At 44.0% G+C, this 14,216-nt stretch overlaps 1 protein-coding gene across 2 annotated transcripts in view; it reads left to right on the top strand.

The window, feature by feature from the left end:
- Positions 1-276: 276 nt before the first annotated feature.
- Positions 277-14,216, top strand: part of MTCL3 (MTCL family member 3) — a 73,268-nt gene continuing 59,328 nt past the window's right edge. For both annotated transcript variants that reach the window (XM_066247963.1, XM_066247962.1), the window contains exons 1-4: positions 277-542; positions 2,630-3,727; positions 4,178-4,402; positions 5,751-5,909. In XM_066247963.1, the coding sequence (XP_066104060.1) occupies positions 2,636-3,727; positions 4,178-4,402; positions 5,751-5,909 (1,476 nt within the window). In that variant the 5' untranslated portion in view covers positions 277-542; positions 2,630-2,635. The remainder of the gene's footprint in view (positions 543-2,629; positions 3,728-4,177; positions 4,403-5,750; positions 5,910-14,216) is intronic.

Raw genomic sequence — 14,216 nt, 5'->3', positions numbered from 1 at the left:
TGGATCTTCCATCCCGGGCGTGGCTTTAGCCTTTTTGTCTTGTTGTCACCCCCCCCCCCCCCATTCCCCATCCCCGCCTTCTTCTCTTTTTGTAAGTAGCTTCTCTTTGGTTACTTCTACCCTGTCCTCCCTTGCAATCCCGCCCCCTCCCCTGCCCAGTCCGGTGAGGTCAGCTCATGAATATCTGTGCACTTCCTGGGGAGCGTCTGGCACGGCTTGGTACCTCCGTGGTCGCCTGCTCCGAGTCCCAGCTCCAGCCCCAGCTCCAGCCCCAGCTCCAGCCCAGCCGCGGGCTGCCGGGAAGCAATCGGCTCTGGTGACCCCTGAGTCTGCACTTGAACGCCATTGTTTGGAGAAATCCAGTGGGTGTGGGACTTGGGGCGAGTGGGCCCAAAGTAGTGCTCAACCAGAAAGTCGAATATAATACTACGAAGTCAAACTTTGCTTTTTTTCTGAAAGACACAAACCCTGAGGTCGCCGGAAGAACAAGAGGAAAACGCTATTGATTTGCATCAACTTCGAAACATCGTCTCTGCTGAGAAGTGAGCAGTTCCGGATTTCTAAAGGGACGGGGATGAGTGAGGGGGTAGTTTAATGGGCATATAAAACTAGAGAGTAAAAGTGTTGGTTTTGGTTGTTCCGGGTTGCTTGGTTAACGGTTTTCACAGGGGAAGCCTAAAAGAGACACAATGTCTTGTCACTTTGGAAGAACCACGTGACCGCAGTGGGGTATCTTTGTGGAAGCCGAGCTTTCTCTTGGGTTAAAGCTGTCTGGGGAGCGTTCTTTGCTGGGCCACATATTCTTGGAGCATGTGGCTCCAAGAGAACACGTAAAAAAAATAAGTTGATAGACAACTTTTTCTTTTTATCCCCACCCATAATGTCTTCTTTGTTCACTTTTATTTTCCAAATTGAGTTAGAAAGAGATTCTGGGAAGAGAAAGTGGTAGAGAACGAGCCCTCCAGTAATATTTCTTTATAAAACGAGGATTTATTATACATTTACTAAGTTACGATACTGAAAATAGACAATTTCAAGAATAATGCTAGTAAAGTAACTGACAAGCACCTTCTCTTCTAACTGGAATTAAAAAAAATAGAACTTTATGCCTAGTCATGTCTTCTTCAGTGTTTTAAAGAGTAATTATAGTTCTAGCTGGCTGACTAGCTAGCTGAATTACTAAGGAGAACCCTGGAGGCAACCGTTTGCTGTATTCCAGATTTAAATGCCAATGATGGTTTTATCTTTGCAATAATACACAATAAAAATTGGTCTTATCACCATGAGTTAAGATGCACCAGCCTCTGGGTGCCCAGTCAGGATGTAGCAACCTTCTTGGGAGCAGGGTCATTCTGTCTCACAATGTGGCTTTATGGGATGGGCAGGGCACTGAAACAATATAACTTTGCCTATGAAATATCATCTGAGAAGATGCTTAAGAATAAAAATATTTTCTATGTAGCAACTAGACTTAAAACTAAGGTGATTCACAAAAACTACGAAGTGTGGTTAAGTGTAGAAAATGTCATCACCTGTAATTTAAGAAATTGTGCAGAGCCATCAATAAACTTCTAAACATATTTTAAAAATTATTTCCTGAAGCTTGGACAAAGAAAAATCCCTGTAGAATTGTTCATGATTAAACTATAGAGATAATTCCTAATGCCATTTTTTTTCTTGAAACTGAGGTTGATTTTAAATATATAAATTCACATATATATTCCTAAAAGAAATTAGGTGCATTTCTCCAACTAAGAAGATCATTAAGGCTTAGAGTTGTTTCAAAAAAGTGCCATTCATCCATAACAAATTTTCTTCAAAAACCTCCCTCATCACCCTTTTTATGTAATTGACACTGGGAGTATAAATTAAATACAACTCTCTTCACTAAATTGTGCTTTAAATTGTGAATTTGAAGTAAGAAAAACCAAAATTGAAAAATTGGGGTATTGACAACTCTAATATGTGGACACATCTTTTTCCTCTGAAGCTTCTTCTTGATCTTGTCCTTTTCTTTTTCTTTTTAAAAAATGTGCATTGATTTGAGGGGGGGGGATAGAGAGAAAAATCAACTCGTTGGTCCACTTAGTTCTTCCATTTGGTTTTGCACTCATTGATTGCTTCTGTGCTGCCATCCATTACCAGGGATTGAACCCACAACCTCTGAGCGCCAGGACTGACGTTCTATCTACTGAACAATCCAGCCAGAGCCCCTCTTCTTTTTAAAATATTCTTCCCCTCAATTCTTTTCTGACTCTATGTCTCACCCTTGTCAAAACATGCTGCCTGGAGAGTGTTGGGTTCGGCTCCTTTCCCATCTTCTTCATTTTGCTGAAGTGAAGTGGGTTGGAGCTAGCGCCTTCCTGGGCAAAAAGAGAATTGACAATCCTGCATCTTGCTCTTAAAGTCAAGGCTTCTATTAGGGGCCTTCCAAATCTCGTTATTTCCTAGGGCTTTTCTTGCATAGCAAACTCATCCTTTGCTCTGTAATAATGCAGACATATTGTATGCTTTCCTGCTTTTGTTTCCGTTCCAGATTACAAAGGAAGTTTGGTGGCAGTGCGGAGGGAAGAAAATGATCTGGTGATGGACCATTCTAAATCTCATCCAGTATATTTATTCTTCCTAGACAGCCATGAGTCAGCCACCGACCGGGGGCGCTGCCCCTGCCACAGCGGCAGCTTCTTCTGCAACCGCAGCCACCGAAGCTCGTCTGCACCCGGAGGGCAGCAGCAGAAAGCAACAGCGTGCTCAATCACCCGCTAGACTGAGAGACAATTCCGCCAGACAGACGACGGCGTCTACACGGTCCCCGGTGGGGGCAGGCACTAAACTCAATACTGTTCGGCAGCAGCAGTTGCAGCAGCAGCAGAGCAATAAGAGCGGGGGCCGCGGGCCACCTCCCGCCAGCACCAGAGGAAGCGGAGGCGGGGCGGAGAAGGCTGCGCCCCTGGCTCCCAAAGGGGCCGTCCCGGGAGCTGTCCAAGCCGCGGCTGGTGCTGAAGCGGCCCCCGCGGTGACCCTGGCCCCGGTGGGCGGCAGGAGGCCTGGCCCAGCGGAGGAGCCGCCTCGGGAGCTAGAGCCTGTGTCCTCTAAACTCGGGGAACCCCCTCCGTTCGCAGAAGGAGGAGGAGGAGGTGTGGAAGGAGGAGGAGCCGGCGACGGCTCCGGGGAAAGGGAGGGGGGCGCGCCGCAGCCGCCGCCGCCGCCCAGGGGCTGGCGAGGGAAAGGCGGACGAGCTCAGCAGAGGGGCGGCAGCGGCGGGGAGGGGGCCTCCCCTTCGCCATCCTCTGCTGTCAAAACCCCAGGCCCCGGCAGTAGAAACTCAGGAAGCGGCGCTGTGGGGGGCAGCAACAGTGGAGGGGGGAGCTACTGGAAGGAAGGATGTCTGCAGTCTGAGCTCATCCAGTTCCATCTCAAGAAAGAGCGGGCAGCGGCGGCGGCGGCCGCGGCTCAGATGCACACTAAGAACGGCGGCAGTGACAGCAACCGCAACTTCCCGGTCTCCGGCGCCCCTGCCATCAGCGAATCTCTTGTAGTCCCTTCCTCCTCCCCAATGGCGGCGGCAGCGGAGGGCCCCCAGCAGAGCGCAGAAGGCAGCGCGAGCGGCGGGGGCATGCAGGCGGCGGCGCCCCCTTCGTCGCAGCCGCACCCGCAGCAGCTGCAGGATCAGGAAGAAATGCAGGAGGAGATGGAGAAGCTTCGAGAGGAAAACGAGACTCTCAAGGTGAGGAGGTGGGGGGAAACGGGGTGGGGGAGGGGAGGTGTGGGCCTCGGGGGATTAGGGCGTGTCTGGCGCGGGTGAGAGGCTGCTAACGCGTTAGGGAGCCTTTAAAGAGGGAGGGGAACAGGAAATGAGGGGAGGGGGTTCCTAGGTCTTTTCCGGATTTAAAATAGCCTGAGATTGGTAGCGTTGGGTTTAGTGTAAATCCAAATCTGAACCTTCGTTTCTCTAATTATCATGGTTTGCCCCACATTTTCACGGAGAAAGCTACATCGAGTAGGAGAGCAAGAGAAAGCCCAAAGAGGGCCTGTTTTTCTAGCTGTTCCGTGTCACTCGTGTCTGCTAGAGAGGGGGCAATAAAGCTGAGAATTCGGAGTTAGGATGGGGTGTACACGTTGTATGTCAGAAGGGTGGGGGGCGAGGCTAATTTTCACCCTCGACCTGTCACCCCAGAACGAGATAGACGAGCTGAGGACCGAGATGGATGAGATGAGGGACACTTTCTTCGAGGAGGACGCCTGTCAATTGCAAGAAATGCGCCACGAGTTGGAGAGAGCCAACAAAAACTGCCGGATCCTGCAGTACCGCCTCCGCAAAGCCGAGCGCAAGAGGCTCCGTTATGCGCAGACTGGCGAAATCGACGGGGAGCTGCTGCGCAGCCTGGAGCAGGACCTCAAGGTCTGCGGCGCCCCAGCATGGGGGCGCGGGGGCTGGGGGCGCGTGGCAAGGGAGGCAAAGAAGGCGGGGCTGGGCGGACGGGGCGGGGGGAGGGGAGTGGGGCGGGGGACTGGTCAAAGGCTCTATACTCTGAAAGGCCTTCATTGGTGCCTATCTCCCTGTCTCCCTACACGTAGTTTCTCAGCTCCGACCACAAAATGTCAGCCCCAGAAGGGATAGGAAGGGCAAATAGGCTGATCTGAAGAGTGTATGTCAGGCCTTATAGAGAGCGAGCCCTTGGGTTCTCCTGGGATTAAAGGCGGTTCTAACGGAGATGGTGGGAAGAGGGCGCCTCCCTTCCTGGCAGAAACAAGGGTGTGGTAGAGCACAGGCTCTGGCCTCGAGAATCTGCCTCCCAGCTGAAGGCCTGGTGGAATCAAGCACTCCAGAGCAATGCGTTGAGGACTCCCCCAAAGTAGTTGAAGCCCTGAATAGGAAAAGCACTGGGAAGATGAGTTGAGATTTCTCTCTGCAAGTCCCTTATCCCTACCTTCCAGGAGTCTTTTGTTGCTGTATTTACCACCTCCATAATCCCTCAAAGGAAAAAATGTCCAATTTAAGACCCCTTTTGGGCCTGACCTGTGGTGGCACAGTGGATAAAGTGTCGACCTGGAAATGCTGAGGTCGCCGGTTCGAAACCCTGGGCTTGCCTGGTCAAGGCACATATGGGAGTTGATGCTTCCAGCTCCTCCCCCCTGTCTCTCTCTCCTCTCTCTCTCTGCCTCTCTCTCTCTCTTCTCTAAAATGAATAAATAAAAATAAAAAATTTTAAAGAAGACCCCTTTTGTAAGTAAAGGGAGAGTGAAGTAAAGTAAAAGAAATACTTTATATATTTTTTATTGTGAAGGAGCTTCTGCAAAATTTCCCCCAGTGGAGAAATTTCAATTTTGGAATGCGTTTTTAGATGAGTGTGGCTATTTAATTTGACTGTAAGTCAAGTCTTATCTTCATGGCCTTGGACAACCAAAAATACATAATTTTAATTGTATTAACTTCAAAGTAAGGAACAGAGTTGAGAACCAGACAACCTGGCCACTTCTTAGCTATATGACCTTGAACATATTACTTCACATCTCTCATAGTCAGTTTTCCCATCTATACAATAGGAATCATAATCGTACTTATTTTATGGGGTTGTTTTGAGCATTAAATGGTTTGTGTATGTGAACGGCTTATATATAAAACATCTGGAATAATGTCTGCATATGGAAAACATTTTAAGTACTGACTCAATACTTTTCTATGAATATAAATTTAGCCCACTTATTTTGTTGTCTTTAATTATATTTTATTGTTATAAACACTTTAGGTTGCAAAGGATGTATCTGTGAGACTTCACCATGAATTGGAAAATGTGGAGGAAAAGAGAACGACAACAGAAGATGAAAATGAGAAACTGAGGCAACAACTTATAGAAGTTGAGATTGCAAAGCAAGCTCTACAGAATGAACTGGAAAAAATGAAGGAGGTTAGTAATTCAATTATCTCATGGTGTGCTAATTATTTTTAACTTTTTAGAAAAGAATTTCAAGGATTAATATATAAGACATTTTGTTGTTCTCACTCTATATAATAACAGATAGATGAGTTTGTACTAATAAATGAGAATTTGACTTTAGCTCTACCTTTAACTCAGCAGTTCTCAACCTGTGGGTCGTGACCCCGGCGGGGGTCGAAAGACCAAAACACAGGGGTCCCCTAAAGCCATCGGAAAATACATATTTATTATACAATACATTTTAAAATATGTATTTCCGATGGCTTTAGGCGACCCCTGTGTTTTGGTTGTTCGACTCCCGCCGGGGTCGCGACCCACAGGTTGAGAACCGCTGCTCTAACTTGACATATATGAGCTGTGACTGATGTTTCAGCCTGTGTCATCTAAATGTATGTTAATTATATGAATTACACAGCTATATGAAACACGAAGGGTGTCAAGAGTACGGAGGAATAAACCTTGTGCTAGCAGAGGGGAAGAACTAGTTCTGTGATATTACTAAATTCATAGAACCATGGACTTTTGGATGAAAAAGGCCAAAAAGTCCATTTAATCTAACCTAATCATTGCTTGAATCCTCCTTTATGAAAAAGCTTCCAAACGGTCTGATACTCAGAACATCACCAGTGACTAACCCATAAAAGATCTTCTACAGTAACTAATTCTACCACAGCATACATCTTTTTAAAGGTTTTCTTTGTGTTGAGTGGAAATCTATTTAATTTCAACTTTAACCAAGCTGTCTTAGTTCTGCCCTTAAGGGTAAAAGAGTCAGAATTGCCTTCCACATCAGTTATCTCAAGATTCCTACTATATATCCCTGAATGTTATCTGCAAAATTAGTATCAGCCCTGGCCGGTTGGCTCAGCGATAGAGCGTCGGCCTGGTGTGCAGGGGACCCGGGTTTGATTCCCGGCCAGGGCACATAGGAGAAGCGCCCATTTGCTTCTCCACCCCCCCCCCCCTCCTTCCTCTCTGTCTCTCTCTTCCCCTCCCGCAGCCAAGGCTCCATTGGAGCAAAGATGGCCCGGGCGCTGGGGATGGCTCCTTGGCCTCTGCCCCAGGCGCTAGAGTGGCTCTGGTCGGGGCAGAGCGACGCCCTGGAGGGGCAGAGCTTCACCCCCTGGTGGGCAGAGCATCGCCCCTGGTGGGCGTGCCGGGTGGATTCCGATCGGGCGCATGCGGGAGTCTGTCTGACTGTCTCTCCCCGTTTCCAGCTTCAGAAAAATACAAAAAAAAAAATTAGTATCAAAGAAAATAGTTGGAAGAGAAAGGGTCTATCAATACACAATTAGCTTTGTGATAAGTAATAACTTGAATTAAAATATTTTTCTTTGAAAACAGCATGAAAGTCTGACCAGGTGGTGGTGCAGTGGATAGAGCAGTGGACTGGAATGCAGAGGACCCAGGTTCGAAACCCCAAGGTCGTTGGCTTGAGTATAGGCTCATTCAGCTTGAGTGCGGGCTCACCAGCTTGAGTGTGGGGTGGCTGACTTGAGCATGGGATCATAGACGTGACCCTATGGTACTTGGCTTGAGCTCAAAGCTTGCTGGCTTGAGCCCAAGGTCGCTGGTTTGAGCGAGAGGTCACTGGCTCAGCTGGAGCCCCCCAGAGAAGGCACATATAGGAAAGCAATAATGAACAACTGAGGTGCTGCAATGAAGATGCTTCTCATCTTTTTCCCTTCCTATCTATCTGTCCCTCTTTCTGCCTCTCTCACTAAAAAGAGAGAGAAAGAGAGAGAGAGAGAGAGAGAAAGAAAACTGCCTGAGAATATTACTGCAACTTGTAAAAACCATTGAGAATTACCAAATTATATAAAGGGCACTCTGAACCTTTTTCTCTGATGACATATGCAGAATTGAAATGAAAATCTTGAACTTTCTATGGACTGAGATACTTCAGTTTTCCATTCACCGTGCTATGTCAAAATGGTATATAAGTGTATCTATCATATAACAGTGAAATTGTCAATAGTCTGATTAAGAATATGTTTCAGAAATTGTATAAAGCTGTTTCAATGTAGTAAACTCTTTGTGATCTAAGTTTCTACTTAGTCTTATCTTGACTTTAAACAAATATATATATTTGTTTTCTGGGGGAGGGAGGGAGGGACTGAAAGGGACAGACAGGCAGGAAAGGAGAGAAATGAGAGATGAGAAGCATCAACTCATAGTTGCGGCACCTTAGTGGTACATTGATTTTTTTCTCATACGTGCCTTGACCCGGGGGGCTGTAGCTGAGCCAGTGGCCCCATGCTTAAGCCAGCAACTTTGGGCTTAAGCCAGTGACCATGGGGTCATGTATACGATTCCACACTCAAGCCAGCAACCCCACACTCAAGCTGTTAACCCCAGGCTCAAGCTGGTGAGCCCGCACTCAAGTCGGCAACCTCGGGGTTTCAAACCTGGGTCTTTAGCATACAAGGTTGATGCTCTATCCACTGTGCTACTGCCTAGCCAAGCCTGACTTTAAATATTTTTAACATGATGTTTTAATGATAGTAATTCTTGGCTAAGGGTGACTGTGTGCTGAAGTAGAAACTCATGGAGACTAGAAGCCATGTTGATTTCATCTTCCCGTCTCTGGTAACAAACAGGGATTTGAACAGGCTTCTGACTTCTACTGGTTTCTGTTTATTCAATTATTAAATGTGGTTTTCTAGGGTTTTCAACATTTCCTGTTGCTATCATGGATTCTACTGTGAAATCCAGGATGTTACCATTTAAAGAGCAGCATAGATATCTATTTCTTAAAGTTAAGAGATCAAACATAGAGTAAGTAGCTGTATTAATTTTCTAGGACTGCTGTATCAAAGTATCGCTAATAGGATGGCTTAAACAATAGACATTCATTTTCTCACAGTTCTGGAGGCAAGAAGTCCAAAATCAAGGTGGTAGTGGGGTTGACACCTTTTGAGGGCTGTGAAGGAAGAATTTGTTCCAAGTCTTTTTTTGGCTTGTTGACATGGCATTCTCCGTGTAGCTGTCTGGGTTCTAATTCTCTCTTCTTATAAGGACAACAGTCATATTAGATGACAACCTACCATAATAACCTCCCTCATTGTAGCTTGGTTGCTTCTATAAAGGCCTTATCTCCAAATAAAGTCACATTCTGTGATACTTGGGACTAGGACTTAAAAATATGATTTGCAGGTATACAATTCAACGCAGAACAGTAGCTATTAAATACCTTCTTATGGGGAAGCAAAGAGAAAGTTCATTGTTAGTTCCATTCAGCTTCATTCCATGTTCATACCTCACTTGCTTTCTGCCATGTTCTTTGTTTATATAATTGGAAACATTCAAGTCAAAACAAACTTTATTTGATTACCAAGGATAAAAGAAAAATACATGGTGAATTGGTGTCATGTGAGTAGTTTTCAAGTGGATATCTAGAAAGTTGGATTTAACAATAGCATAAGGGCTTTCTGATTTTAATCTATGTCCAGGAAAGGGAAAAGACACCTATAAACTAGCTTTCTATTAGCCAGACAGAGGCACCACTCCCATCTTAAAATAAAAGCTAAAGTCATCTGGTTACTGAGAAGGGCTAGAACCTGGAATGTCCTCAAGAGAATCATTGGAAAGATGCATTTCCTTGATTCTGTTCCTCACACCCTTCCCTGTGACTGCTTCTTCCTTCAGAGCTCTAACTCTGGATTGGGAAAACACTCTTGCAGCACCAAGCAGTATGGGTATATATATATGTTCAAGCTAAAGAGGCAATTTGCTTTATTCTTGGAGTTAATAGAGGCCAAATTTCAATCCCTGATTAGAGATGACAACAAAAAGTGTAAAGAATTTAGGAACACATATACAGCACATCAGCTTTTAAAGTAAACTTTTATTAAAAAGATGGTCTTTAAAATAGCATTTACAGTTTGAGAAGGTGAGAGAAGTGGCAGAAATATAAATAAGAGGAAAGCCTGACCAGATGGTGGTGCAGTGGATAGAGCATAGGCCTGGAATATTGAGGACCCAGGTTCAAAATCCCGAGGTTGCCAGCTTGAGCACAGGGTCATCTGGCTTGAGCGCAGGGTCTCCAGCTTGAGCTTGGGATCATAGACAAGACCCCATTGGCACTGGTTTGAGCCCAAAGGTCACTGGCTTGAAACCCAAGGTCGCTGGCTTGAGTCCAAGGTTGCTGGCTTGAGCAAGGGGTCACTTGCTCTGCTGGAGCCCCCTGTTCAAGGCACACATGAGAAAGCAATCAAAGAACAGCTAAGGTGCCCTAACGAAGAATTGATGCTTCTCATCTCTCTCCCTTCCTGTCTGTCTGTTCCTATCTGTCCCTCTTGCTCACTCTCTCACTAAAAAGAAAGAAAGAAAGAGAGAGAGAGAGAGAGAGAGAGAGAGAGAGAGAAAGAAAGAAGAAATAGAGACTAAGGACAAGAGAGTGGAAGATAAAAATTTGAAGGATTCTAAATGTAATATAAGGGAAGTGAAAAATATTGGTAATTTTGTTGTCCTCCATGAACATAAATATTAAAACTGAGCTGCAGTAATAACAGGCTCACTGTTATTACTGGAGCTGTGAGTTTGAAGACTGATTTGTCCCTGCACAATTGCAACAGCTTCAGTTAACCATCTGTTTCCTTGGTTGTAAGATTTAAACATGTTCAAGTCCTTGGTGAGTGTTAACCACATGACTGTCCAACCCTTTGTGGCATTCTACCAGTGGAGAAAACAGACCAGGCCAAGCTTTCCATTGTGAAGGGAAGACACTAGTTATGGAGTACAGTCATTAAATATGAAATAGAATATACTAGAGAGAAGCAATCCTCCAACTCCCAGATTTTAGTTTCTTATATGGAGGATGTTGAACAGCACAACTGGGACCAGTAGCCCATCTGTTGGAGTTTGAAAACTGTTTACTAAAGGTTTAACTGGCTTCAAGGGTGTTGACCAATTGCTCACAGGGCTGGTGGCTGCGCACAGTTCTGTGCACAGTTCTGTGCACCTGCTCACATCCATCTGCTTATTGTCTCCCCCTGAGAGGGTAGAGTAGGCACTTGGGGGTAAGAAGAGTTGAGTAGAGACAGGATGGAGGTAATTAGTTAAGTTTCTTGCAGTTCATTGTTTCTATTGAAATAGCTGATATTCTGCCAATTGCAAACAAAAAAGACTTCTTAGGATGCCGCCTTAGAATCATAGTGTTATTCTCACTCTGATTTCAAAACACTGATTGCTACTAGCCAGTATGTTTTCTTGCGGTAGAAAAATGCCTTTACGTTTATGTAACATAGGAAAAATGAGGGTCTTTCAGCATCACAAATTATAGTAGAGATATTATTTTATGGAAACTATTACTAGTTTTTTGAATGCAAGGACAGGTTAATGCACAAGTAGCATAAAGTGAGGGTCTGTGAAGGGTGAGTCTTTGCTTCATTTAATTGAGGGTCACTGCCCTTCATGAAGTCCTGTTGTAAGATGAATCTTTATTATCAAAGCTTTGAAACAACTACTCTACAATAGGGACAGTCTTCTCATGTCACCTAAGGTCTGGTGTTTGGAGAAGCATTGATGAGAGACATTGAAGCAGATAACCAACAGAGGACCTTTGAAAATAGAGATAAAAAAGTAATTGAGATGATGATGAGCATTGTTTATTGATCTTTTACATATCAGAATCAGTATTTGTGTTGTCTAACCCCTCACTCATACACAAGAGTCTTAAAAGAAAATTATTCTTTTCATTTTTCCTGGGATTTGCTCTGGAGAGCTCTTAACTGGCCTATTACAATAACATCATCTATCTTGGGACTTTCATTTTCTGTGTATTTGGTTAATATATCCTGTCTGTTATGATGAACTTTCATTCTAGAACAACAAAATTATTGATGCTATAAATTTCTGTTTCTGGGGATTTTTTAAATTTTATTTTTGGTCTTTTCTATAAAGAGTGTATCTGTATACTAAGACTCTCTTTGCAGACAGGACACATTAATAAACAAATGTTTGTCTTGCATAATTATAATTACCTATTATTTTCTTATATAAAATAAAGAATTGATTGTAACAATACTTAGTTATGAGAGAGCATGTTTATCTAAGTTATAAAATACAAACAAGAAATGCTGAGTGATAAGTTAGCAAAGAAACAGCCCTAGGGACAGTTTTAATGGGGAATTTCTTTGGCATTTTGAGTATTTCCCGTTAGTTCTGGTAGTTTCCTTATAATTTGAAAAAAAAATGAAACAGTGGTCATTGAAGTTTTTAAATGAAATTGCCAGAAATATCTATATATTTTTTTGTATTTTTCTGAAGTTGGAAACAGGGAGGCAGTCAGACAGACTCCTGCATGCACCCGACCAGGATCCAACTGGCATGCCCACCAGGGGGCGATGCTGTGCCCATCTGGGGTGTTGCTCTGTTGCTACCAGGGCCATTCTAGCGCCTGAGGCAGGGGCCAAGGAGCCATCCTCAGCGCTCAGGCCAACTTTGCTCCAATGGAGCCTTGGCTGCAGGAGGGGAAGAGAGAGACAGAGAAGAAGGAGAGGGGGAGGGGTGGAGAAGCAGATGGGCGCTTCCCTGTGTGCCCTGGCCGGGATTCGAACCCAGGATTCCTGCACGCCAGGCCGATGCTCTACCACTGAGCCAACTAGCCAGGGCCACCAGAAATATTTTCAAAAGCATCAAACACTATTACTTTAGTCATATCTTTTCAGAGACAATAGTTTTCTTGAATAATATTGGCAAGAAAAATAGAGATTTAATTTAAAAAAAGAGTATGCCAGGTAAGCACAGGAAGGCTTGTCTTCCAGGAGGTTACAATGTATTTTTAAAGACGTATTTATTTTGGAATGATAAACATTGCTAAATATTTTTTCATGCAATTCATATGCAGTTACATGTACTGTGAAATGATTTCCCAGACACAGCCTTGGGTAAGTGGCTGTTTTACTGAGATGCAATCCCCCAGCTAAAGCAAAGTAATTACACAGATCAGAAGAACTCTGGTGGTGGATTATATTTTGAAGCATATTGAACTTTTAATATAAACTTCAAATTTTTTATTCTTTACATAAAAACACATGTCAGCATAACTCACCTTATATAGTTGATTAGATCCCAGTTTCCCTCTTGGTTGGAGTTTGCAACTTTTTGTGTGTGTGTGTGACAGAGACAGAGACAGAGAGAAGGACAGATAGGGACAGACAGACAGGAAAGAGATGAGAAGCATCAATTCTTCATTGCGGCACCTCAGTTGTTCATTGATTGATTTCTCATATGTGCCTTGACTGGGGGGCTACAGCAGGCTGAGTGACCCCTTGCTCAAGCCAGCGACCTTGGGCTCAAGCTGGTGAGCCTTGCTCAAACCAGATGATCCTCCACTCAAGCTGGCGACCTCGGGGTTTCAAACCTCAGTCTTCCACATCCAAGTACGACACTCTATCCACTGCCCCACCGCCTAGTTATTAGGCTCAACTTCATATTCTTGAAACAGTAAGGCACTGTAAAAACAGATTTTACCTGGTTAAGTGTTTCCTATTGAGTTGCAGTTTCTAGTTTAAATATTCATTGTTTTTGGTATTTGTCACATCATGGCTTCATAGAAATTGTTCAACCTATGTGTGTTGAAATGTTTTTTGTGTTTGCTGACAAACCATTTCTATGGGAGTTCAGTGTCCAACCCAGGACTCTCCCAGGTTATCAGAGGTTCTGGAGCTCTAGGCTGAACACTGAGTAATTCACCCTTTAAAACATGAGCAGCTTACCTATGTTTAAATATCTGTATGTCTTCTACTTCTCTATCCAACCTATCTTAAAAGAGGATTTGAAATGGTTCACAATAAGCCATAAACATTGAATAAGGGTTTAAAAATTAAGTCAAGTAAGAATCTGGGAAGATGCAGGCAAACTTAATTCAAGGGATTACATTATTATGAACAGCTTTGAGTTTAGTAGCAATCAAAGTAGGGAGCAAAATACTGAAAGAAATATTTTTCTAGCTGTGATTTCATATATGAAGGCAACTCTGAGCTTCCAGTGAGTCCTCCTGAGCAAAGGTGAAGAAAATCAATTATAGTACACGGAAATGTTGACTGTTACAGACTTTATTTACATGGCAACCAATGGAGGACCACCTTCTCAACAATTGTCGTTTTTCATCTGTACAATTCATACGTTAGAAATTAAAATTTAGGATATTTTAGGATATAAAACTAAGGCATTTTGTCAGTAGCTGTGAATTTGAGTGTGGTTTCCTAGAAAATGCATGTAGCATAGAGTCTGGAAGCTGGCTTTTTTTTTAAGTTTAATGTTACCTCTTTT

The sequence above is a fragment of the Saccopteryx bilineata genome, chromosome 12 (assembly GCF_036850765.1).
Source record: "Saccopteryx bilineata isolate mSacBil1 chromosome 12, mSacBil1_pri_phased_curated, whole genome shotgun sequence".
NCBI classification, from domain to species: domain Eukaryota; kingdom Metazoa; phylum Chordata; class Mammalia; order Chiroptera; family Emballonuridae; genus Saccopteryx; species Saccopteryx bilineata.
This window is presented reverse-complemented; position numbering and strand designations above follow the sequence as displayed.